At 40.9% G+C, this 27,434-nt stretch overlaps 1 protein-coding gene across 7 annotated transcripts in view; it reads left to right on the top strand.

Moving 5' to 3' along the window:
* The window catches only part of kmt2cb (lysine (K)-specific methyltransferase 2Cb), a 104,839-nt gene extending 77,779 nt beyond the window's left edge, over positions 1–27,060 (top strand). For 2 of the 7 annotated variants that reach the window (XM_082171936.1, XM_082171934.1), the window contains exons 36-60: positions 899–2,761; positions 2,885–3,201; positions 3,306–4,978; positions 6,190–6,301; positions 6,447–6,513; positions 6,719–6,782; positions 6,998–7,230; positions 8,302–9,861; positions 9,945–10,136; positions 13,531–13,695; positions 13,868–14,009; positions 14,332–14,473; positions 16,135–16,313; positions 16,433–16,569; positions 16,977–17,187; positions 17,646–17,785; positions 18,111–18,212; positions 18,360–19,503; positions 20,246–20,382; positions 20,496–20,626; positions 21,571–21,742; positions 22,832–22,948; positions 23,051–23,124; positions 23,318–23,426; positions 25,168–27,060. In XM_082171936.1, the coding sequence (XP_082028062.1) occupies positions 899–2,761; positions 2,885–3,201; positions 3,306–4,978; positions 6,190–6,301; positions 6,447–6,513; positions 6,719–6,782; positions 6,998–7,230; positions 8,302–9,861; positions 9,945–10,136; positions 13,531–13,695; positions 13,868–14,009; positions 14,332–14,473; positions 16,135–16,313; positions 16,433–16,569; positions 16,977–17,187; positions 17,646–17,785; positions 18,111–18,212; positions 18,360–19,503; positions 20,246–20,382; positions 20,496–20,626; positions 21,571–21,742; positions 22,832–22,948; positions 23,051–23,124; positions 23,318–23,426; positions 25,168–25,260 (9,276 nt within the window). In that variant the 3' untranslated portion in view covers positions 25,261–27,060. Of the gene's footprint in view, positions 1–892; positions 2,762–2,884; positions 3,202–3,305; positions 4,979–6,189; positions 6,302–6,443; positions 6,514–6,718; positions 6,783–6,997; positions 7,231–8,301; positions 9,862–9,944; positions 10,137–13,527; positions 13,696–13,867; positions 14,010–14,331; positions 14,474–16,134; positions 16,314–16,432; positions 16,570–16,976; positions 17,188–17,645; positions 17,786–18,110; positions 18,213–18,359; positions 19,504–20,245; positions 20,383–20,495; positions 20,627–21,570; positions 21,743–22,831; positions 22,949–23,050; positions 23,125–23,317; positions 23,427–25,167 lie in introns of all 7 variants that reach the window. The other 5 variants (XM_082171937.1, XM_082171932.1, XM_082171933.1 and 2 more) reach the window with 3 other exon arrangements.
* The last annotated feature ends 374 nt before the right edge of the window (positions 27,061–27,434 follow it).

Genomic DNA, 27,434 nt, shown 5'->3' with positions numbered 1-27,434 from the left:
AAAAAATATAGGCTGCTCGATTATGGGGCAAAAATCATAATCACAAATATTATGGTCAATATTGAAATCACCATTATTTAACACAATTATTGGTGGGCGATATGATCAGTAGTTATGCCATGATATGAGAAATTTAATAAATCAGTAAAATTTAAAAATTTTAGATAGGCTACTTCAGCAAAACCTAATAGTAGGTTAACTAATATACAGTAGCTAAGTAAAAGGCCCTCAAAACAGTTACAAAAGACAAGTAAACTGTCAGTAATACAATAAGCTGAAACTAATTACAAACAAAATAGCAGTGTTCAAATAAATACATCCGAACAAAAATACTAATTTTATAAACAGTGCTTTAAGTTTTTCATGAATATGTACTAACAGTTGTATTCGGATAAGTAATAGCCTATAACAGACATTGAATAATCAAATGTAAAATAACTCTGCATAGTCTTCACTGTACACATTATATGTATATATTAATACATTAAAATACGTCCTGCAATATAGCAACAGCAGACTGCATATTACAACACTCACTTATTTGGCTGATTTGAATCATTTGAAGAAGTTTGGCTTAGGGAGGAACGAAAGCGCATATAATATATAATCCTTAACCTCGATTATCTTGTTTTCATAATCGTTGAAAGCCAAAATTGAAATCGAAAGTCAATTTCGATTAATGGCACAGCCCTAATTATTTACTTACATTCATATACTTGTTTTGAACTCTAAAATTAAAACTTTATTAACTCTAAAATACTTTATTAATTCTCACTAATTACTATTACATAATTTGTATTATTACTGTGCTGCATTGTGTATTTTAAATGAATCATAAATTTGACATTTTCTTACTATTTAATCATTAGAATATATATATTTTCGCTTATTGTTGCAGCAAATGAGACAGAAAAGTAAGCAGCAAGCTAAGATTGAAGCTACACAGAAACTGGAGCAGGTGAAGAATGAACAACTTCAACAGCAGCAGCAACAACTCCCATCAATCAGCCAATCTGAGGAAGACTCTTCCAGTGGCCTGAAGAGTCCTGTCTCTGTGCATTCTAACAATGAGAACATGTCTCCCAAGCAGCTCAGTTCAAAGAATGGGGTTTCAAAGTCACAGCTGCCTGGCACGCCTACATCATGTTCTCCTGATGATGTATTTTTGCGTCCTCATCCTCCACCCCCATCTTCGGGATCTCAGCCTCAATCCCCTCAGATGTTCTCCCCAAGCTCCTCTGGCTCTAGACCATCCTCACCCTGGGATCCCTACACCAAAATGGTAGGCACACCCAGACCACCACCAACTGGTCAGGGAACTCCACGCCGTAACTCAGAATCAGGGAAATCTCCCAGGGGTCTTTCGGAGCCAATTGGCTCTCCAACAGCCATATGTAATGATCCCTATGCCAAGCCCCCAGACACTCCAAGGCCAGCAGGAGCTACAGATCCTTTTCTCAAGCCTATGTGCCCTCCTAGAGCAAGTCAAACTTTGGAAGGAAGACATCTTGTTGGCTCCCCAGGCCATGATCCTTTCTCTAGGGTGTCTGTGAGAAAGGAAGCCTACCAGAGGATGCCTCAAGGCAGGATGATACTCTCAGACCCTTATGCTCGTCCTTTACTCACTCCTATCCCAGGCAGCAATGAATCGGGGTCCGTCCAGGTCTTTAAAACCCCTATGCCACCTCCTCAGGCTCAGGAACAATATGCAGGTATGCATGCACGGAGAGTAAGTGGGGATCCTTTTGAAAGATCAATGATGCCCCCTCGTTCCTCTGAGGGATTCTCTCAGAATCAACATAATGATCCTTATGCACAGCCTCCGCTCACTCCACGTCCTGCAGTAAGTGACGGCTATGCAAATCAGAGGGTTTCACGGCAGCCCCAAACCCTCCCATTTCCTCAGTCTGGACCAATTGTACGCCAGCCTTCCTGTAATCCATATGCTCGAGCACCCTCTACTCCTCGGCCAGACTATTCTCTGTGTGATCCCTATGGACAACAACCTGTTACACCAAGACCTTCAAGTGACCCTTTTGCCCAATCTCCGTTTTCTAACCCCTACGCCAGAATGCCAGGCACACCTAGACCACATGACCCTGAACCCTACACTCAGCAGCCTGCATCTCGCCATCCAGTTATGATGAATCAACCCTCTCAGCAGCAGACTCTAAACCCCATAATGTCCCCTATGTCAATGGACCCTTATGCACAACCCCCTGGGACCCCACGCTCAGGAATGGCAGACCGGTTCCCCAAGTCTCCGAGTCACCAAAGGACTGCTGATCCTTTTAGTCAATCTCCTGTACTGCCACGCTTGGTAGGGCCCGATCATCATGCACAGTCAATGGGAAGGTCCCAGCTATTACCTAATGATTCATGTGCACATCTAACACAAACACCTCACCCTGGAGGTGTCGGACAGGGATTGGGACCTGGGCCCATGTCCAATCAAGATCCATTCTCCTCTCCTCAAGTGCTGATGCAAGACACATTTGCCAGTCCAACAAAACATGGACCTCAGACCCTCAAACATCTAGGTATGACAGATGATACCAGATCGCAGCAGATATCCAGTCAACCTAATCAGACTCCCATCCATGACCCCTTTGAGCAGGCCACCATAATTCCCCATTCTCAGTGTGGAGAAAATAAGGAGCAACAAGGATTAGTTCAGAGTATCAGTTCCCACACCATGGGGCAGCCCAGCACTGGAGTTCAAACAGTACCACTTGCTGAAGCTGAGGAAAGACTCAGACAGGTGTTGTTTTATTTTATTGCTACTCTATTTAAGATGGTTTTATTTCTTATGAGGTGCAATATATCAGTTACAATGTATAATTTGTACAACACCAATTAACACATTCCATTAATTTGTTCACAGCGTCAGCGTATTCGAGAGCTAATCCTCAAACAGCAACAGCAGAAAAGTGCCATACGTCAAGACAAGGGTGTACAGGATCATCCACTGTCCATGCCTCCAGGAACCCCTCAACACTGGAGTCAGGAGTCTACAGGCCAGCAGAATGAAATTTTTAATCGCCCACCACCACCATATCCTGGTCCAGGAGCTGTAAGAGCCCCTCAGAGATTTCATGGGCCATACCCAGGGGATCAGCAGGGGCATTTCCCTGAAGGCCACTTTCCTAGACCACAGTTTCTTGGGGATGCCGACTCAAATATAAGGCAGCTTGGGCCAAGGTGGGTGAATTTGCATACTACCAAACTTGTAGCACTTTGCATTAATGAAGGGACTACATTTGTTCAAAAATGCAAATATGGTAATCTTCTTTTGTTGATTTTAGGATGCCCCTCACTTCTAGTGTCCAAGGTCCTATGGGAGCTCCAAGACCTCATCAAATGCAGGACTCAATAATTGAAGCTCATCCACAGATGAGAAGATCCATGTCTATGGACTTGGGAAAATCAATAGGTGGCAGCCCTTTAGTAACCTCACATTTGCCACCTCGTGGCATGCACATGCAACAGCATAACATTATGGGGGCTTTCATAGAACTGAGACACAGAGCACCAGATAACAGACTGCGGCTTCCCTTTGGACCACCTGTTATGCAGGGAAATCGAATGGAATCGCCCGCACACCAACGACCCCCAGGTTTCTTGGTGGGCCAAGAAATGGGATTCCCCTTCAATCAGGTTCCAAAGACAATGAACACAACAATTAATCAGTCTCAGGTAGCTGTTACACAGATGCAGGCATCTCTGAGCTTGGGGAATTTACAGCAGGCCAATATTCCACTGAGAGCTGGACATCCACAAATCCCCCTGACAAGGTCTATTAGCCAACCTGCTTCCAATGAGACTCTCAGTGCACCCTTACTCACAAATATTGCTTCATCTGCTGTACATAATGATGAGGTCCCTTTATCCTCAAATGAAGTACCCGAGGAGAAAATTGATACTGATGAATCTGCTGTGAAGGACCTTGAAGATGTTGAGGTGAAGGACCTTGTTGATGCCGATTTAGAGAACCTAAATCTTGACCCAGACGATGGAAAGGACTTGGATCTTGAAACAAATGACCTGCATCTAGATGACTTCTTAACATCTGGTAAATTTGATATTATTGCTTATGCTGATGCTGATTTAGATCTTAGTGAGGACCTGGATCTCAGTGATCCTATGGAAGACCACCCTGAGACGTCTGATGTCCAAAAGACCAAAGCTGAGAAAAAGACTGAAAGTTTTGATGACGCATCCTCATCATCATGTTCTACAAGTGGCGAAGTGGTGGACAAAACTGCCCAGTCTCAAGGTCACATCAGTAAAGACGTTCCTCAAGATCAGGTGTTGGTTTCTCTGAAAACAGAGGATAGCAAAAATGGAATTAAAGATTGCTTGTCCCAAAACACTTCTTGTAAGAATCAGATAAATGATAGTGCTGCCATTAATCAAGCAGGCTTTGAAAGTGATATTGATGCCAATTTACAGGTTTCAAAGACTGGAATTCACCCTGATGCTACTCCAGTGCTTTCAAGTATGCTGGTCAATGTACAACCAGAAGGTGAATCACTAAAGCAGGAACACTGTGGTCAGTCAGCGGCACAAAGCAACCCTCCAAATCAGGAAGCTACAATGTCACTCAGTAGTTCTATGCTGGGGCAAGGAAACTTCTCAGTGCAGGGGATGGATTCTGGCCTCAGTATTGGCCAATCGTTGGTGTCTTCTCATGGCGAAAGTGAATTAGAAGTCCCGGGGTCCATTCAGGAACAGCAACAAAGCCATATTTTCGGTATGGATCAAAAAGATGCTGTACTCTCAGGGGAACAACACAGTATTCTTACACAACAGGCAATGTTGTCACAGCAAGGTCTTCTGAACAGACCACTGCTTCTGGAGGAGCAGCCACTTCTTCTCCAAGATCTCCTGGATCAGGAAAGACAGGAGCAACAACAGCAGAAGCAAATGCAAGCGATGATAAGACAACGTTCCAGTGACTCATTCTTCCCCAACATAGGTAAGGTTTAGATAATATAAAACGATGTACTTTTGTTCTTCCTTGATGCCTCAAGGTTAGGCCTTTCTCTGTTTTACATGTAGTAAACAGCTGGTCAAAAACTGAAAAGATAAGAAACTCATTGTACAACATATGACTGTTTCAGTGTACACATAGAACTACTTGCTTACAAACGGCTAAATTCAATTTTGAACTGCTGCTTGCCTGGAAATTTGGTCTGTTGGTAATTACATTTGTAATTTTGAGTAAATGGCATTTGAGTAAATAGCATTTTTCATGTCATTACATATATGTAACTAAAATAACACAAAGTACAGTGTTCAGTGTTATTCCAGCACAATTTTCTAGTCCTGATGTTTACTGTCAAATGAATTTTTGTGATTTACATCATAAACCTTATAAAATCTAATTTCTTAAAGGGATAGTTCACTCAAAAATGAAAATTGTGTCATCACTTACTCAACCTCGTGTTGTTCTAAACCTGTATGGGTTTCTCTGTTCTGTTGAACACAAAAGAAGATATTTTGAAGAATGTCGGTAACCAAACAGTTGATGGACCCCATTGACTTCGATAGTGGGAAAAAAAAATACTATGGAAGTCAATGGGGTCCATCAACTGTTTGGTTACCGACATTCTTCAAAATATCTTCTTTTGTGTTCAACAGAACAGAGAAACCCATACAGGTTTAGAACAACACGAGGTTGAGTAAGTGATGACACAATTTTCATTTTTGGGTGAACTATCCCTTTAAAGAAAACAAAACTAAGTTATGTAATTAAAGGAATATTCCTGCAGCATCCTGTTGTGCATTCCCACAGAAAATAATTTGAACTTGTTTTTATACATTTACAAATTTTTTACAGTTGTAATTTTTTTAAACAAGCTTATTAACAGAAATACACTTATAATTAAAGTATATGGGATTTCCCCATAAACTTTGATTTAATTGTAACACTTTTTTGCCTGTTTTTACAAACTGAGGTCTAAAATTATTGTTTGTGATAATTAGTAGCATGCTACAGATGCAGTCAATAGAGTTTTACTTCTATATAACCCAAAATAATAATTTAAAATGCATTCTGTATGTTTTTATCCCAAGCTAAATAATTTATATATTTGTACTTTATATTTTGTAAGAAACATATTTTGCCTATATACATGTGACTATAATTTACATAAATGTGCATACTTTTTTCAATGTTTTATTCAGATTTCGATGCTATCACTGACCCCATAATGAAGGCAAAGATGGTTGCATTGAAAGGAATCAACAAAATGATGGTTCAGAACAACATGGGAATGACTTCAATGGTCGTAAACAAGTGAGTTAATAGTCTTGTTTGTTTAACTGAAATATTATTAGATTTATTTCAGTGTGTATGTGCATGTGCACTAATGGCTCAGCGCTTTATAAATAAAAATTGATTGATTGATTGATTATTCCTCTTTTCACAAAATCCCAAGTAGTGTCCAGACAGGTCAGGCGCTACCTGTCCCTGATGAAGTTGTATCTCCGATGCAGTTGGCTGGACAGGTGAGAAACTTTGCAGATTAGAATGTCTGGTCTGCATTACATTATTTTGGCCAATTAAATTTTCCTTTAGAAACAAATAAGAGTGTAATATTCTCAGCAGTAGTTTCAATGCATTTCTCATAATTTCTTCCTTAATCAATGCATAAAAGATGTGCAGATCAAGTCCATAATGATTGTGTAATTTTGTCGTAAATCTCACATTTAGGATGGCAAACTTGCTCCTCAAATGGCACTACCCAATCCCCCAAATTTTGGAACAGGATTTGCCCGTAAGTTTTTAATAATTATTGATATCATTATACAGTCCATATTGTTTATCTTCCAGTTACAGGGCAAACATTCTGAATATGAATATTATGTATAATGTGTAATGTAATTCCAGATTAAGCATTTACTGAACATATTTAAATGTTATTTTACCTTTAATCACAAAAATGTACTCTTTAAACCAGTAATTAATAATTCCAACCTTTCCCCCATTAAGATGACACTCAGAAGGTTCAGTATGAGGACTGGCTCAGGGAAACCCAGCAGCTGCTTCAGATGCAGCAGAAATATTTGGAGGAGCAGATTGGGGCCCACAGAAAGTCAAAAAAGGCCCTGTCAGCTAAGCAGAGAACTGCCAAGAAAGCAGGACGGGAGTTTCCTGAAGAAGACGCAGAGCAGCTGAAACATGTGACAGAGCAGCAGGGGGTTGTGCAGAAACAGCTGGAACAGGTAAAGCACACACATAATATCAGTCATCCATGGTTTTATCTTCATGAGCTGTTTTGTTTAAAGGTGTCTCTGGCCTCTCTTTCTGAAAACTAAACCTATTAAAACACTCTTCAGTTCATAAGATAATCCCAAAAAGCATTGAAAAGTACATTTAAAATACATTTCATGATTGTCCTTTAACAGAGAACTATTCACTTATACAATATCTATAAAGACAACTATAATGATAAATATATTAGCATCCTAGCTAATGCATGATAACTTGCCAATTTAAATGTTCAAGCTTTTTAAGGTGGATTCTGATTAGCTGTTAATGTTTTTATCGTTCATCAGATGGAAAAAAAAAAGTTCTGGGAGTGATTACAACGTGTGTCAATATTGTTACAGTGGTTGTGTGGACTACCCTATTGTCATAGAATTAGAACAATTATTAAAACTTTATAGTTATAGATAAAGTTATAGTTATCGTCCTTGGTGTGAACAGGCCTTTAATCATCTCACCCTTCAGTAGTTTTTCAGAATGTTTTAACAAGTGAATACAAATTCCTTGAATCCTTAAATATTTGTATGACTATTTCCCTTTGTAATAGTCAAATAAAGAATTTTAATAAAGTAAGATTTTTTTGCAGTAATCAAGGACAGAACATGGTCCCAAAAAAAATTTAAATCATTTAAATGTGTGGTTCAGCTATGGTCTTTACAATTTGAAAAAGTAATTTTCTATGAAAAAACAATTTCTGATGTAAGAAATACTATTACATTTACTAATAATTAATGTCTAATGAAGAGTTGTAGTATTATTTCTAATATACAGTTGACATTATATTAGTTTAGATGTCATGTCATTATCTAGCAACAATACCTTATAACATACATTGTCTTTCTGATATATTATGGTGAATCCTTGAAACAAGGACATATTCTTAAATCTTCCATTCCAATTCTTTCAAATCTCCCTCAAACTTTGTGACATTTTCTTGTAAGTTCAAGGACATTTTGGAATGAATGGGATAAATACATGTTGTAAATGTTTCAGTCCAATTTAAAATAATTTTACTCTGCTTTTTCTAGATTCGCAAGCAGCAGAAGGAGCATGCAGAGCTGATAGAGGAGTACAGAGTTAAACAGCAGCAACAGGGTGGCATGCAGCCCCCAGTGATGCCTGGAATCCCACCAATGCAGCCTCATGCTGGCATGATGCCAGTTGGGCCCCCCATGAACCAACCTATGATGGGTCCCATGATGCCGATTCAGCTTCATCCTGGCCAACCAGATGCAGCTAATGTGTCAAACACAGCAGGCTGGCACCCTGGTGCACCTGTTCCTAGTGGAGGACCTCAAATGCCAGGAGTAATGCCCGCTCAAGTAGTGCAGGCACAGCCTCCACAGCCGACAGTGGCTAGGCCCAGTCAGGGGCAGGCTGGTGGCGAGTCTCCTCACGTGAATTTCGATGATACCAACCCATTTAGCGAAAGTTTCCAGGAGCGTGAGCGCAAGGAGAGACTACGGGAGCAGCAGGAGAGGCAAAGAGTTCAGCTCATGAAGGAGGTGGAAAGGCAGCGTGTGAAACACTGCATGGAGCAACAGCAGGTTCCTAACTGCCAAGATGGTACCATGAGGGCCCTGTCCCAGATGCCTTTTTACAACCAGGACCTACCGCAGGACTTCATGCAGCCACCCAGAATGCAGCAGCAGATGCAAGGGCCACCATTTCCACAGCAACAAGGCATGCAACCTGGGTTCATTGGAGGACCATCCAGACCAATGATGGGTAACGGTCCATTCCCTCGGGAAATGGGACCGGGATTTGTTTCTGAGAACTTAGCACCCCATGGGCCTAACTTTGTCCAGGCACAAGCTAGACCTCAGAGATATCCTGGGCCAAATATGATGCCTCAAAATGCAGCTCAAGGGCATCCATTTCCAATGGATGGACCCACGCCCTTGCCTCCAAACTTTCCAGTTCCCGGTCCATCACTTATCCAGCTGTACTCCAACATCATCCCGGAGGAGAAGGGTAAGAAGAAAAGGAACCGCAAGAAGAAGAAAGATGATGATTGTGAGTCACTGAGAGCTCCCTCTACACCCCACTCTGACCTGACAGCCCCATTAACACCCTGCGTGTCAGATACGTCATCCACACCGACAAGGAACCCAATGGTCTTCGGCGACCATGAGTTCTGCGAGATGTCCCAACCTGGATCGTCTACACCAGGCTCCATGAGCAGCCAGCCACACTCTGAGCTGGAGCGCCAGCTCTCTGAAGGCAGCTGTGGTGGAGGGCCAGAGATGACCATGAGCCATCAGGAGATGCATGACAGGATCCTCTCCAACATCAAATTGGAGAAGGTGGAGGCGAGTGACTGTCATGGACATAAGGGAATGGAAATGGAAATAGGAATAGGCATGGTCAAGGTAGAAGGAGAGAGGGAAGGAATGATGCTTCATCATGCGAATCAAAGTCCAGCCAACAGCTTGAAAGGAGAAGCTGGGAATGAACTCCTCAAACACCTCCTAAAGAATAAGAGGACTCCACCTCACCAGAGGTCTGAAGACAGTCTGAGGTCAGAGGAAGAGGGATCCACGGACAGCAAAGCATTTCTGCGACAGTGCTCCATGGATAGCAGTGGGGTGAGTGATTGAGGATGCTTAATTTTCATTTTAAAACATGAAACATGCAAACACATGACTGTGTTATTTTCCCTTCCCCACAGACATTCTCGGATTCAAACCACCCTGATTTCCCTGGACCATTACTTCCAGAGGACAAGAAGAAACAGAGGAACAAGAGGGCACCCAAGAGCGGAGACAGACCCGCCCCCCGCTGTAAAAAGAGGAAGAAAGAGGAGGATGAGAGTCAAGCAGTATATTCCTCGACTGAGACAGTCATGACCCAATTAAAACAGGTAAGATGCAAAATCCTTTATCTTTTCAGTCTAGTTGAGTCGTATTTACTTCCACTTTTTTGACAAATTTTATACTGGTTATCATTTAGTATTTTTAGCAATGTGATGGCTGAATTTTCATCAGGATCATTACCAGTCTTCAGTGTCACGTGATCCTTCAGAAATCATTATATTAAAGTCCAACTGAAATCAAAATGGACCGTATTTACTTTGTTAGCGCATATTACTAGTCTTGTGGTGAACAATTAATCCGTGCAAGTTAAAACACACAAAAAAATGTTTTGGCTTCGTAATCTTTAATCAAAATCTGAAAATGCCCCTCCCCTCTGCATTGGAGGACCTTCCCTGATGACGTAGGTTTGAGGACTTAGGTTGGGAAACGCTTAACCACTCCCCTCAAATCGTTAGTCTGTAATGAGCGAGAGATGGAGAGGAGGAGCGCTAGAGTAAAACCCTGCCCTCTGTTCAATATTCCTTTTCACTGGGAAATACGTCACAGCACTGGAGAAAAGTCGTTTGCAACTTCCGGTTATCTATGGGTCTGGGGTGACGGGATGGGGGGCTTCTATGATATCAGACTGCGTAGCCTATAATAAAAGAAAATGAATTTCAAACCTGAACCAAACATATTTTTATTCAAAGATCAACAGTCTGTCATTATTCTGTATTGACAGGTGCAATATTTGAAAATCGATCATATATTTTTTTTTATTACATTTATATCTGCATTTATGTAAAAACTTAAACTTTCAAACATCAAAATGTCATTTATTAATATGTTTTCATGTCAAAATGACATACAAACATCTTTTCCTATTCTATTTTGCTTGCTATTTTGCAGGCTTGCGTGTCGCGTGAAAAATAGGCGTCGGTTCTGTTTCTAGCATGCACGCGTTTTCCGCGCGCCTGAAGGCCAATTTATACTTCTGCGTCGGGTGCGCGTAGAAGGTACGGCGTAGCATACGCATTGACGTGTACCATACGTCGTACCCTTCGCCGTACCCTGACGCGCACCTCCTCAAAAATGTAACTACGCGTCGCGGCGACGCGGACCGCAAGATCTGTGATTGGTCTGCTGGATAGCATCGCGTTTCCTCCTACGCATTTCCGGAATGATCTTCTGCACTCTGCACCGCCCGCCCGCCATTTTTAAATTCCGAAGATCAGTGAAGAGCCATGGAAATAGACCAAGTGACCGAGAGATTGCTTGAAGAAGTGCGGAAATACAGCCATCTGTATGACTCCTCCAGTCGCCATTGCTCGTAGAAACCTAAACTCAAAATAGCCGCGAGGAATGTAAACACAGTGGAACTGGAACATTAAAACCCACCCGCGCCAACTAGCGTTTCGGCGGTGTAACTGCAGAGCAACACAGACATTCGCAAAAGTATAAATGCTCCCGACGGCGTCGCCTACGTGCGTAGCCTACGACGTACACTACGGCGTGCACTCGACGCAGAAGTATAAATTGGCCTTGAGACGCGCGTGTCACGCAGGCAGTGTGCAAGCTCTAACCTGTTAACAAGGAGCCGAAATAAATGTTTATAAGACAATAACTACTCAAGATTTTGCTTTAGTATAATTTTCGGGACAATTAGGGCCAAATTCGGGATTCGGGACAACAGTTTAGATTTCGGGACTGTCCCGAATTTTTCGGGACGTCTGGTCACCCTACAAGAAGTGCTCAAAATACGAAGTTCAGGTATTATTCAGAGTAGCATAAGCCTGATAAGTGATGTTTCAAAGGGAAAAACATCAGGGTTTTTTTTATGAGGTTAAGTGCTCACGGAAGAAATGGGTTTTTAGCTGTTTTTTGAATGTTGTCAGGGATTCTGCATTCCGGATGAGGGTGGGGAGAGCGTTCCACCAGCATGGAACTGTGAATGAGAATGTTCTGGAAAGTGATTTTGTGGCTTTCTGCGATGGAACCACGAGACGTCGCTCGTTGACCGATCGTAGGTGTCTGGTAGGGATGTAGACTCGTAGGAGTAAGTGAAAGTAGGAGGGAGCTGAGCCTGTGATGGATCTGTAAGCAAGCGTCAATGCCTTGAACTTGATGCGAGCAGCGAGAGGTAGCCAGTGTAGAGAGATGAACAGAGGAGTGACGTGGGCCCTTTTGGGCTCGTTGAAGACAAGACGAGCTGCAGCATTCTGGATCATCTGTAGGGGTTTGATTGCACATGCTGGAAGTCCAGCCAGAAGGGCATTGCAGTAGTCAAGCCTAGAGATGACCAGGGCCTGGACGAGAAGTTGTCTTGCATGCTCAGTTAGGAAAGGCCGGATCTTCCTGATGTTGTGCAGTGCAAACCTGCATGATCGAGCTGTCTTTGAAATGTGGTCTGTGAAGGTCAGCTGGTCATCAAACGTTACTCCAAGATTTCTGACCGACCTTGATGGGGTGATTAATGATGATTCTAGCTGGATGGTGAAGTCGTTATTAATGCGTCCTTGCTGAAAAAGACGTTGTGTGTTCTTGAAAGTCTTATTATCGAAGGTATTTTTATATTCTAAAATAATCTTCTTCTAGATATTTATTGGCGGGGGGACTAAACTTGTTTCATTGCTGAAACTGTTCTTTAGTTATGCACAGTGGTCTGATTTATATGTGTAGGTAATAACAATTTTGTCATGCAGTTTGAAAATGAGTCTAGCATGTTTGCAGACATGATTACAGAGAGGCTGTGCCAAATTAACTCATGACAAAAGGAAGATGGTGCTGTGATACATTTTGAACGCTTATCACATGAAAGAAAGTCACTGGTGTAGACATTGAGCTCTATGATTGAGGAATCTGAGGCCATTACTGCAGTTTTGCTCCAGACTTTTGAAAATAAAGATTTCTCAATCAAAATGAAATTGTTTGTTCATTTGCATGTGTATTTTTTTTTTAGATATGACAATTGTTACGAATTTAATAAAATAAAATAAAAACATTGATAATATTTTCAACATTGATAATAATCAGAAATATTTATTGAGCAATGTTTATTGAAAATATATTGAAACAGAAAACTTTCACATTAGCTGTTTTTACTGTATTTTTGATTGAATAAATACAGCCTTGATGAGCACATACTTGACATACAGTACTTGTCGACATATTTCTTTCTGTCCTCTTGGAAAAGCACCCTTATTTTGTCTGATCTAACTATACACTTAACAAAAACAATACTATTTTTGATCAAATATTTTAAAATCTTTTTTAAGTTTATTTTATCTTTTATTATAATATATGCTCATCACTTAAGAAGTTGTCAGGTTTCTGACAGGTTTTTTACATTTATATATGACCTCAGTAGCACAGGTTTCTCTCTTCTAATGCTTTTTTAAACATGACCTTTATCTCCCATTTCCCATATGTTGCTCTTTTTGTCTCATTGTTTCATTGCAGCAGCAGCTCTCTCTCTTGCCCCTAATGGAGCCTCTGGTGGGGGTGAACTTTGCCCATTTCATGCCCTATGGGGGCGGACAGCTGGATGGAGAGAGCCGTCTCTCGGGCACATTTGGAAGCGCCTCATTGGATGGTGTCTCAGACTATTACTCCCAACTGATTTACAAGGTAATTAAGAATAGCTAATAAAATACTCCATGACTGTACATTTGCTACTGAAGCATCAAGCGATCACTTTTATTACTTACATCAAGTCTCGTGATATCAGCAGTAAACTTCACTTATTAGATTTCATTTATGAGATGTGCAGATGGTCACTCATATTTGTATCTCTCTACAGCAGAATAACCTGAGCAACCCGCCCACCCCTCCTGCCTCCCTGCCCCCGACACCTCCTCCAGTGGCACGGCAGAAGTTGCTCAATGGCTTTGCCACAACAGAAGAGCTTGTCAGCAAAGGTGGTGTCATTGTCGGACATGATGGTGAGTGGCAAATTTGAATTTGATGTTGATAGTGATCATTTTGACTAGATATGGACAGGCCAATGAACTGTTTACGCTAACTAGAGATAATAGGTTTGGCCAATGCTTTTTTAGCATTAATCACATATTTATCGTTTTTTTTTTGGTCAATATTGAGTCTACCAAAAAACGCTGCCATTTAGAAACGTAGCAGTTTGTAGTAGTAGCCCAAAACAAAAATAAATTTAGATCACAAAACATAATATTTCTAATGTACAATGGGAGCTAAGAAAAATACACTACTGACGCTGGTTGTTTTTTGGGTGGGGGTTTGTTTCAACAGTCACCAAAGGGTTGCTTTCTCGACCGCTGCAGTTTAAGGCTGAGGAGGAGCTGCTGGCTCGAGCACTGGCTCAGGGGCCCAAAACTGTGAATGTGCCGGCCTCTCTTCCCACCCCACCTCATAACAACCAGGAAGAGCTCAGGTCAGTACACGGATACCGAGAACTGGGATTACAGTTAGTCTAGCACAGTGCAAGTAAAACGTTTATTTTAACAAATAGAAAAAATAGATAGAATAGAAATAAAAAGTGTTAGTATTAATGGGACAAGTATTAATGAAAAAGATGCATATTTAGCCGTTTCTTGAAAATGGCTAAGGACTCAGCAGCTCGGGTTGAGTTAGGCAGGCCATTCCACCAGCTTGGAACAGTCAAGGTAAAGGTCTGTGAAAGTGATTTTGTGCCTTTTTGGGATGGCACCACAAGGTGCCGTTCACTTGCAGAACGTAAGCTCCTAAGTTTAGGTATAGAGGTGCAGAGCCAGTGGTTGTTCTGTAGGCAAACATCACTGCCTTGAATTTGATGCGAGCAGCTATTGGCAACCAGTGAAAACTGATGAAGAGAGGCTTGACATGTGCTCTCTTTAGCTCGTTAAAGACCACTCTTGCTGCAGCATTCTGAATCAGTTGCAGAGGTTTGACAGTGCATGCTGGAAGGCCTGCCAAGAGAGCATTATAATAGTCCAGTCTGAATAGAAGAGCTTGGGCCTGATCTTCCTAATGTTGTATTAGGCAAATCTGCAGGGCCAGGAAGCTCTAGCAATGTGGTCTGTGAAACTTAGCTGATCATCAATTACAACTCCATGGCTCCTGGCTGTCCTGGAAGGAGTTGTGGTGGATGAGCCTAGCTGAATGGAGAAGTTGTGATGAAGTGTTGGGTTGGTCCAAACCACAAGCAGTTCTTTCTTGGCAAGGTTGAGTTGAAGGTGATGGTCCTTCATCCAGAAAGAAATGTCTGTTAGGCAGGCAGAGATGCGAGCAGCTACCCTCGGATCCTCTGGCCGCAATGAGAGGGACAGTTGTGTGTCATCACCATAGCAGTGATAGGAAAAGCCATGTTTCTGAATGGTTAGTGACATCATGTAGATGGAGAAGAGAAGTGGTCCAAGCACTGAGCCCTGAGGCACCCCAGTAGCTAGATGATGCAACCATCCAAGATACCCTGAAGGACCTACCTGAGAGATAAGACTTGAACCACTGGAGTGCGGTTCCTGAGATGCTCATTATCATTAGGGTTGACAGGAGGATCTTTTAAAACTTTTAAACAATAGTGTAAAGAATTCATATTTAAACTTATCTAACTAAACAACAAATCCTAGGGTTGATTTCTCAGTTAAGGGATGTTTTCTGTTCTCTAGGATGATTTTATAGATAATTATTCTACTTTTAAATTCATAAAAAAATTATGTTTTACTTTTAATTAAAGGCAGTGTTGAAAGTTGACATTTCTCTATTTTTGGCTTGTCTTTTACCCAGACCTTTAAACTTCTCTCTATAATAAATTTAGTGTCATAATCAGTAAAATTGTATCATCATTATTACACCAAAATCCACTCAAAGGTTGATCAAGGACTTGATCAGGTCTTTATTGCAGACCAAATGTTTTAACACAGAGGAAAACTTTTTTAAGGAGTTTAATTTTCCAAAGCTATCAAAAGTGCGTAAAGGTGATGGTGGACAGTACTTTGAAATGTGATTGTGTATAAACATGGCACACAAATATCTTGAATTATGTATTTTCTCATTTCTACACATTTTCAGTTTCTCAGTTAAAATGTAACCAATCTGTTTCTCTCGTACACACAGGGGACAGGAGCACTGTGAAGACAGAGACACCCCAGACAGCTTTGTCCCATCTTCTTCCCCGGAGAGTGTCGTTGGCATGGAAATCAGTCGCTATCCTGATCTCTCATTGGTCAAGGAGGAACCTCCATCTCCAGCCCTGTCTCCAGTAATTCCAATGTTTCCTGTCTTTAGGGGCAAAGGTAACTAGCTCATTCCTTTTTGTGCCTACAATTACATTATAAATGTTCTGGGTGCTGCTGAGTGCACACAGTGGATTTGATTGATTAAGACATTTTTATTTTTTCCTCTTATTTTCAAGGCTCAGAGGTCAGGTTACGAGAGGTCAAGACGGAGCCTTCATCGGTGTTCTTCGGCTCTCCATTTGGATCGGTGCAAAATGGTTCCAACACTGGGCTGGTGTCCATCGCCATCACACTGAAGCCAGCTGCTGCTGAGGTGAGAAACAGTGTTGGTTTACCAGAGAAATCTGTTTCTGCAGAGGTACCTGCAGAATTTGTTTCGATAGACAGCACAAGAACAGTACATAAAAAACAACACAGTACAACAAAACATGGAATAACAAGTACAACAATTTCCATACTGCAGAATGGGTGCAAAGATGGGTGTCTTTGACACAAGATTTGACAGATAATTTAATACAAAGTGGAAGTACAAGTACAAATGGTATAAATAACTAGATTTTTACATTTTCTGAAGAAAATGTGAGTTGTTTTTGCCATTGAAAAAACTTGCTGCCTCAACTCTTGAATGTATGTGTACTAAGAATAGTGTTGCTTGCATCAGCAAACACAAATCTATACTGCTCTCATTCCTCTGTGTGTGGTTTCCTTATGCTTTTTCAGAACATCACTGACGTTGTCGCAGCCATTGCTGACCTGATCCGTGTGAAGATCCCCAGCAGCTATGAGGTCAGCAGTGGCCCGGGCTCTATGGGGGCCATCAAGACCTCTGTGGATGCGCAACGTCTAGCCTCTGCACTTCACGAGCCGAATGGACCACGGGCCACACGGCAAGCGCCTTACCACCTGCAGCTACAGCACAACCATAACAAAGGTGAGGAATGCCTGCTTATCCATATTTTGGTCTTATGTCATAATTACCTCTTAGTGTCACATGATCTTTCAGAAATCATTCTAAAATGACTGTGATATAACAATTAGATCAGGATCTAATTGTTTATCCATCAGTTGCTAAATGTGCAGCATTATGTCTGTGTCTGGCTCAGCTACTGACGGAAAATCATTATTGATTTTGTGAACGATTGGGGAAGCTACTTAAACACAGTAGTGATCTTGGCCTGAACTATCCAATTGAAGTCTGCTCATCTGTGTCAGATACTCACTTAATGAATGTACTGAATCAGATTAAAAGCCTCAGTACAAGATTACATTTAATTCATTACAGGGAATGACACCGCTCTCTATTATCATTGTGTAATTGCTGTTTTTACGCTAATCAGAGCTGGTAGCAGGAACTTTTTCTGTTTTTTGACAACTGTGGATCTCTTTCAGGTGTTGTTGGTGGCAGAGAGCAGTATAAGAAGGGACAGGGCAGCCCAGGACAGAGGCAACAATGGTGTCAACAATGTAAAGTGGTAGTCCTGGGCAATGGCGTGAGGAAAATGACCAAAGATGGGCAGGGCAAAGCACAGGTAGGAATATGTGATTTTTGTTTGCCCTTAATGTATTCAAAAAGGCATTTGCAACCCATTTTATTTATAAAATTTGACATATTTCCATGTGAAATGTAAAGTGTGACTTAATTTGATGTATTGGGAATCGATTGGACGTTAAACGTTATTGTGGACGTTCTATGTCAGATTGAGGCCAGACTAATGCTAATGCCTAAATAGTTATTTTGCTATTGGTTAACATTAACCAATAGAATGAATGGCCTTGGTGACATCAGCAGGAAAGTTGTTTCAGAGGTGAAGCAAGTTACATTATTACAACGTCTCATCCTCTGATTTCTCCCAGGAGTCCCAGTTATGTTCTGATGGGGGTTTGGTGTTCTGTAGTCATAGCTGTCTCATTCTGCACTCATCATCCACTCAGTCCAATGGGAACACCAACACCAAGGTTTGTTTTCTCAGTCATAAATAATCCATATGCAAACAGCTTTGAGACTGAGCATGGCTGATTTTATTTAACAGATAGATGAATTCCTCTTGATTACGCATGATGAATGTCGTACATATGTTTCATGTTTCTGTATTGTATTTCCAGACATCTGTTGCTCTACTTTCTGAAAGTGCTTTGAAACAGAGTCCTTCTAAAGTCCAGCACCAGTATAGCAACAACATGTCCTCTCTGGATGTCCACTGCCTGGCCCAACTCCAGCACAAGCCATCCCCTCCCTCTCCGAACCTTCGTGCGGTTTTTAACCCAGCTGGTCAAGCGATCAAGACAGAATCCAAACCTGAAAGCATATCGGAGAGCCATCTTAAAGTGACGGTTAAGCTGAAACCGCATTCAGAGGGCCACGTGGAAGACAAACCGTGGCATCATGGCAAACGGTGGAAAGGCCTGCGCTGGCGAAAATGGACAATACACATTGCAGTACCAAAAGTTGCCACCCAAGAGTCGGAAGTTGAAGAGTTCTTGCAGCAGCTCAACTCATCTCTGCGGCCGTGCTCAACCACCCGTGACTGGCGCCGCTGCTGTTTTTGCCAACAAATTGGCGATGGGATGACGGATGGCCCCGCCAGGCTGCTCAACTTGGACTTGGACACCTGGGTGCACCTCAACTGTGCCCTTTGGTCCTCTGAAGTCTATGAGACTCAATCCGGCGCCCTGATCAATGTGGAACTGGCGCGTCAGCGTGGTCAAACGGTGGTTTGTGCGTTTTGCCAGCGCTTAGGCGCCACTAGTGGCTGCCATCGGTTGCGTTGCCTCAACATCTACCACTTCACCTGCGCCCTGCAGGCTGGCTGTACGTTTTTTAAGGATAAGACGATGCTGTGCCACCAGCACCGGCCACGGGGAGCCGGCGCTGCAGCCGGCTTGCACTTAGAACATCAGCTGCGCTGCTTTTCTGTGTTCCGCCGTGTCTTCATACAGCGCGAGGAACTTCGACAGTTAGCGTCGGCCGTGCAGCAGCCTGAGCGCGGACATACTTTCCGTGTGGGGAGTTTGCTTTTCCATGCAATGGGTCAGCTGCCACCTGCCCTGCTGCCCGCCTTCCACTCGTCTACGGCCATCTATCCACCAGGCTATGAGGCAAGCCGTCTCTACTGGAGCATGCGGCACGGTCAGAAGCGCTGCCGGTACGTCTGCTCTGTTGAAGAGCATGAGGGGCGTCCCGAATTCAGCATCCGTGTGATTGAGCAGGGCTATGAGGATCTGGTGCTAACAGACACCACTGCTAAAGGTACAGCTGCCACAGTCTCCATCACATATACTGATATAATAACAGACAGGGTTCCCGCGGGTATTGTATGGACTTACAGAATTTGGGCAGTTCTTAAATAACATCTTCAAAAGTCCTACATTTCATTAAAAAAACTCGAAATGATAAACATTCAACCTAAAACAACAGTTAAAATAGCAAAACCAAAAGAATAAAAAGCTTTCATGTTCAGCAGGGATGTAAAAAAACTACAAACTTGCAAGCAATGCCTTTTGTCTCCAAACCAAGTAATGTTTTGCCCACAATCTGCTGCCAATACAAAGTCCACTTAAAAAGAACCAAATCAAAGCGCTTTCAATTAGTGTAAAAGGACCCAGTTCTTTGAGCATTCACATTGTAACTGAACTGACAAGTGGACTCAGATGTTTTTTTGTTGTGCACATATTGCCAATCACCCTGAGACCACACACAAAAAAAAAAAACGCTATTATGAGCCCCACATGTGCTCTGAATGTGTAGTAGAGGACAAAACAAAGCTGCCCCAATATGCCTAGGGACCTCATATTTATTTAAACAATTTCAGTTGCAGCTTTTTGAGGTTCAATAATTGCATGCCATATCGTAATTTAAATTTCAATGCGATTAATTTTGTGAACCACATTTAAAACCAGTTTAAAATAATCTCATCAGTCCTACTGCCTGACAGACAGCAGTGTGATGTTTTTTATTCGCTTGTGTGCTCATTCTCACCCATGTGCTCTAGGTGTCTGGGACAAGGTTCTTGGGCCCGTGGCTGAGAGGAGGGCTGAGACGGGCATGCTGAGACTCTTCCCTATCTATCTGAAGGGAGAGGACCTGTTTGGGCTTACCATTTCAGCAGTTACCCGCATCGCCGAATCGGTATTTACAATAATTACAACCTTAATATCACTCACTGCATATTGTAAAGTGAAATGCCTAGTTATGTACAGTTTGTTACGATGCGCTCATTTTGTGAAATGTCACTGTTGTAGCTGCCGGGTGTGGAGGCGTGCTCAAGGTATCGATTCCGTTATGGACGGAATCCCATGTTGGTGCTTCCACTGTCGATCAATCCATCTGGCAGCGCTCGTTCTGAGTTGCAGACGTTCCCCCATCATGAGAGGTCAGTATTGTGAAAAATGTGTTCACATTAACGAAATTTCTGTGAAATTTTGCGTGCAAGAACAGGTTAATTGTCCATTGTCAATCGCGTAGAGATGTGTGACGCACAGCTCGCACAGAAATCACTTTCAAGCCGAGCAGATTTCTGTTGGTCAGTGCGGTGAATTTGCATGACCAATTTTAACACAAGCAAAATTGTTACTTGTGTATTTATACGCTGGCAATTTTTCCGTGTTCACACGAAACTCCCACTCGCACAAATTCCTATTGGAATGACTAGATTTTGCCTGTGAAATTTCACAAAGCAACAGTAAATCTTTGTTCACACTTCCAGCAACTTTGAGAAAATCGCCAGTTCTCTAGTGAAATTAATTTTGTCGCTGCATGTCACTGGAAGTATGCACAGGGCTTAAAGGGTTAGTTCATCCAAAAATGAAATTTCTGTCATTAATTACTCAACCTCAAGTTGTTCCAAACCCGTAAGACCTTCGTTCATCTTCGGAACACAAAGTAAAATATTTTTGATGAAATCTGAGAGCTTTATGAAAATTTCTACACAAAATGTATTCTCGTTGCTTCATAACATTACTTTGAACCACTGTAGTCACATGGACTATTTTAACAACGTCTTTACTACCTTTCTGGGCCTTGAAATTGGTAATAACATTGCAGTCTATTTGGGGGGTCAGAAAGCTCTTGGATTTCATCAAAGATATCTTAATTTGTGTTCCAAAGATGAACGAAGGTCTTACGGGTTTTGAACGACATGAGGGCGAGTAATTACTGACAGAATTTTCATTTATGGGTGAACTAACCCTTTAAATGTGACCGCACCTTTACATTTTGTGTTGGTTGGAAGAGCAGTATTAATGAAATATTGTTTTCTTTCTCTGTTTCTGCCATGTTCTCTTATACACTGCGACACACTCGCATATACTCACACAGGTTAAAGATCCTCTCCGTGTGGGCCAGAACATCCCGCTGCATCCAGAACTCCACCATGCCGGAGAGTGGATCATCTCACAGCAAACACTTTGTGCACTCTAAGTCATCTCAGTACCGCCGGCTGACCAGCGACTGGAAGACAAACGTGTATCTGGCACACTCCCGCATCCAGGTGAGTCCGTTCACTGACCATCTGATGCATATTTGAAAAAGCTGGCTGAAATTGCCCGGTTCATCTGATCCTTTGAAAATGTAAAGTTTTAAAGGGATTCAGATGGACCTAGCTGGATTGATCTCGAGGAAGCCTTAAAGTACTCAGTGTGCCTTGAGTGACTACAGTTTCTGTTGTTCCTCTAAGAGCATCTTAATGAAAAATGTCTCTTTTAAGCTTGTGTTATTGGCATTCCTCCCTCTGGCACGGTTGTGTGGTCATCTAAAAGAGCCACAGCTGATCCAGTGTCTCTTCTAGTTCCCTGCCGAGCTTTTTAAAACCACACAGGCACACAAACAGATAAATCACTAACTAATGTTAACTAATGAAACCTTATTGTAAAATGTTACCAATAATTTAAATAATATTTTCCTGCATTACATTTATGACAATAATGCAGGAAATAAGCTTACTAGTCATAAAAAATAATGTCATAATGCAAAAAAAAAAAAAAAAAAGCTTAATGGTTTTAAATGACCTTTTAATCATTGTGTCTATTTATAAATATTTATATTTATAATATCACTGCTGAACTTATTTATTCAATTATTAATTGAGAAAACAGAGAAATCTCTTCAGGGACAATCATTTTCAGGGAAACAAATTGTATCCAGAAATGAACTAAACTTGACAAAACCTCCCTTTTCTATTTATAAAAAAATTATATAGAAATGAATTAAATATTTTTTTAATATTTAAAAGTAAGTTTTCTTTTAGGGTTTGGGTTAGGTTTATAGTATTGATAATTAGCTGTTCAAAAACAATACAAGTGTACTGAATGTAAACATACATGGAATAGCTTGAGTAAGTAAATGTGTTTACTTTGTGGACAAATACTCATACTCAGAAGTGAGCTAAACCTGACAAAACCTTATTTTGAGGATGTCCTCATGTGTAAAAAAGCAATATAAAAATTAAGTAAATTGCATTGTATACAAAAACAATAGACGTCTATGGAACATCCCCAGTGTGTGTGCGACTGTGCGTGCGTGAGAGAGTGATCTGTAGCCTTGGGTGAGGATGCATGTCTAATGCGTCTTGTGTCTGCAGGGTCTTGGGCTGTTTGCAGCACGTGACATTGAGAAGCAGACCATGGTGATTGAATACATGGGGGATATTCTGCGCACTGAGGTGGCCATGAGGAAAGAGCTGCTGTACAAGGCTAAGGTAAAGCTCGCTCAACCAATGAGGGAATAGTGCTGGGAATAATGTTACCTTGACATGCTGTCTAAGTGCGTTTGTCTAAATCTGTGTGGATTTCTCCCACAGAACCGCCCAGCGTACATGTTCCGCATCGGCAGCGACCGAGTTATCGACGCAACCCACTCTGGAAGCCCTGCAAGGTACAAAAATGAACTTGACGTGTCATATCAGCTTTCAGATGTGCGCATTACTTGTTGATGCATTATGGGCATTTTCAAACCTGACATATTACTGTCATTTTAACTGTCACATTTTGCACAATTCAGAACACCTGTGAATTGGACGCAAAAAGAAATGAAGTTATAATTAATTTTAATTGGATGTTTCCCTTAGATACATAAATCATTCATGCTCTCCAAATTGTGTGGCTGAGGTTGTGACGTTTGAGCGGGGCTACAAGATTATCATCAGTGCCGCACGCAGGATTGAGAGAGGAGAAGAGGTAAGACTGTACAAGTGTGTCATTTATTTTCATGCACCTAAATAAAAGGAACAAACATGCCCCAAAAATAGCGTTGCAATGCACAGCACAATCTTGCAGGGCAGTTCTGGTAGACTGTGAAGGATGCAGCAGACCATTGCAATCTGGCATACTTTTTAGGGGTACCAAATCGGTTATCGGCTGATATTATAGATTTTTTAATTTACGTGTATCGGCCGATATTGGATATTTAATTGTTCATGCTCATTTCCACTATTTGACATTTGGTATTCCTTTACCGTCATCTCCCTTAAAGGTACTATGTGACGTCTAGGTTACTAATGTAACCCTCTTTCGTCAGAACTGAACTGATGAATTGGGATCCCAATTCGTCAGTTCAGTTCTGACGTAACGTCGAACTTGACTGACTGATAGGGAACTTTTGGCCTTCTAACTTTTGGCCAGTTCTAACTGATTGCCCTCTGTAATCAAAATGTATGTTTTTTAGCTTTTAGTATCAATATGTTAGCCTTAAGGTTATGAATTAAGCTGGTGTGTTCCAAAACAATGACAAAATTCGCATTAGGAGATATAAGCATTCAAAACGTACAGTCTCCCACTTCCGCTAAAATGGATCACAAATTTTTATGACATCACTTCAGCTTCTCATCACATCTTGTCCAATCAAATGCTCTCTAGAATCTAAAGTGTCCCGCCCCCTATGCTATAAATACCACCTGGCCAAAATGACCATTGACACGTCACAGAACAATATGAGTTGTAGATGTGTGTTCGGTTGCTCAAACGTTCAAGTTTTATTCTGTTTATTCCGTTTTCCAACTGTACGTTGGTTAAGAATGAAATGGCTAGAATTCAATCACACCTCTACTATTGAATCCAACGTATCATCAGCGCACCGGATTCGCTTCCATGGTGCTGTCAAGTACGACTTGCAGTCTGTGAGGTAAACTAAATGCTATTGGCTATTTGAAAAGGGGGAGGAGCCATTCAATATGTCCCACCTTAGCTTCCTATTTCAGTGGAAATTATGTCAACGCATCAAACAAATCTCTACGTCACTTTTACAACATTTCAAATCCCTCAGATCTCGCCATCTCCAAAAAGCCAAGCCAATGTTGATTCTTGTTTTATTACGAGCTCTGTCGCGTTCTCTTTTTGCCAGCAGACTCTCCTCTGTTCAGCGTTTGTTTAAAACGGTTGATTCCCCGAAGGTTGAAAATGTATCGTGCTCCATGTCAACATTTCTCGCTCGTTGTGACAACTAGTCTAACCTATACCACTCCAACACCAAACACACGTCAAAGTAGCCGGAGAAACTGTTCTCTATTTACAGATATGATGAGACGCGAACGGGCGAGTGACAAAAGTGAGTTTTCCCACGAAAACCATCCTTGACAGGTCTAAAATATAAACACTTATAAAAGGCTTACCATAGTAAATCAGGGTAAGAAAAAAACATGTTTTGGAAGAAGGATTGAGGTTGTTTGATGTCAATTTTGTTTCACTGTTAAACAACACCGTTAAACATCAGCACCGGACAAAATTTTGGTGCATACCTTTATATTTTACCGTGACTGTTCATTCAGACCCCTGAAACGACCCTTTAAAAGTGCACTGGACTATGTGCTCAGTTATAATGCTCTTTTCGATCATGTGATTTTTAGACTGTCTGTTCTCATAAGAACTATCCAGAGAGCTTATGATTTGAGATTTGAACCACCTTTGAATGATTTTGTTGCAGCTCTGCTATGATTACAAGCTCACCCCGGTTGAAGATCAGAGCAAGATCCCATGTCACTGTGGAGCCGCCAACTGCCGCAAGTGGATAAACTGAACAACTCTGAGGTGCCAATTTACCAGAGGAGACATATAAAAGGAAACAGCCAATCCTGGAAGTTGTTTTTGCGGGCGATCATTTTTAAAACGTGCAAATCTAAGAGGAAAACACAACGCTGGAATACAGCATTGTGTGAGAGCCATTCGTATCATTTTCTTGACTTGAAAGGAAAAGGTTCCGTTTCTGTGCATGTGCCATGAGTCTGTGTGTGCGTGCGTGTGTGTGTGTGTGTGTTTGTTTGCCAGCTCGAATGCGTGTGCGTCACACGGGGCAGATTTCACCAGCGAATGAGGACGGAGAATGAGCGAGAGCACTGTGCCGGGTATGCCTTATAGGTCGATGGAGAGGGCAGGCCCATCTGTATGACGTGATCTGTACCGTAGAAATCAATGTAGAACATCACTGAATGGAGAATGTACGGAATTGACTTCCGCAAAGGGAAAAACATGTTGCACTAAAAAAAAAAAAAAAAAAAAAAAAAAGAAATAGAAAACGAACTCACGAAAAAAACTCAAAAATACTTGATTCCATGAGTCAGTTTTATCCTAGATATCTCTCATTGTTTAGTGTAAGAAAATAAAGGTGTTTTGTATTTATTACTGTGTGAGTGAATGAATGGGCCTATTTTTAAAAGCGGTTTTATGCCGATAAAAAGGATGCCCGACTGCGATTCTTGCACGCAGTTTGAGATTCTGTTACATCTGTAAATACCGTGTAAATATAGAGAAATATCAGAATGATTGACCAAATACGACCTTATTCACTACCTTATTCATATCGATATTCAGATATTTTAGATGTGCTTGTTCTGTTTTGTTTTGCTTTTTTTTTTTCTCCTTTCTTTTCCTTTCCGGAATTATTTAACAAAGACACATCACGATACCACGTGTACACGTGTAATTACGAAACTGTACAGAATTACAAAGGTGATTTCACAAGAAAAGTATTTTCTCTGTGCTTAGGATGTGGTATTTGTAGTGACTTTGTGGTTTATTCATTATTGCTGACCATTTTGTTGGTTTTCATTTCATTTTATTCCATTTTATGTTACGGATAGCAGCGACGCGGAATTCAAAACGAGAGACATTCTAGTAAATCAGGTGGGATTGTAGATGTAGGGATAACTGTGAAATGAACTTTAAACCTCACAAACCGATTATGATCACAAGCGTAACCTGAACTGGCACAAGTAGATCATGCTCATTTTTTATATAAAGGCTGTCGTATGGATTTTATAAACATGCAGCGTCGTAAAGAGACGCCGTCTTCGGACGCTTTGTGTGTAATCGGTGGGAGGAAGGGTCAGCGTAACTCTCTGAAAAATGTGTACATACGAGAAACATATGCTTGTATTAGTTTTATTGATTGAAGTGAAGCATCTGTTAAGAGAGCGCTATTCATTTTGTAGCCAAAAACTGTTTTTCACACTTCACATGCCTTGTTATTTCAAATTGGGAGTTTCTGTGTGCACAATTTCACGTTGAAAAATGGACAGTTTAGACTTTGTATTGTACTGGGCATGAATTTTTTCAAAAGAGTCCGTTGTATATATTTTTTCTCAATGAACAGCTGTAACAAAATTGTTTCATGGATATTTTCCTTGTCTTGTAAAATACATCAATTTCCTAGTGTTTTTTTTTTGTTCTTTTTTTTTTTTTTTTTTTTGCTCTGTATAGTAGTCTAAATTGTTTTGGAAACTGAAGCTTTTTTGAAGTACACAGAGCGATATAGGGTTTGGTATTTGAGGAATTGAATTTACATTTACAAAAAAAATAATAAAATATTTTACATCATTAATTGATGCACAACTTATTTTTCTTCTGGTAATGTGTTACAGTTTTATTGAGATGCTATTATACTTTTGATCAATATTTTAAATTATTTTTTATTATGTGTTTTCTGTTTTAATTTAAAAGTTTATTGTGTTTTTTTCATTTGTATGTCTATAGTTTTTATTAATTATTTCAGTTTTAATTATTTTAGTACATCAACTTAAACTAAATGAAAACGAGAAATGTTGCAATTAGCTGTAATAAAATAAATGTGTTTTTTTTTTTACTTTTTAATTTATTTCAGTTCAAATTTATTTTATATTAAGTGACAGTTTTTTTTTTTTTTCATGTTTTTACTTTTAGTTAACTATAACCGTGATGTGTTGATAATTTTGGAGG

This window comes from Leuciscus leuciscus (assembly GCF_965113295.1).
Source record: "Leuciscus leuciscus genome assembly, chromosome: 6".
NCBI lineage: Eukaryota > Metazoa > Chordata > Actinopteri > Cypriniformes > Leuciscidae > Leuciscus > Leuciscus leuciscus.
The sequence above is the reverse complement of the archived record's forward strand: the minus strand, read 5'-3'. Positions and strand labels throughout refer to the sequence as shown.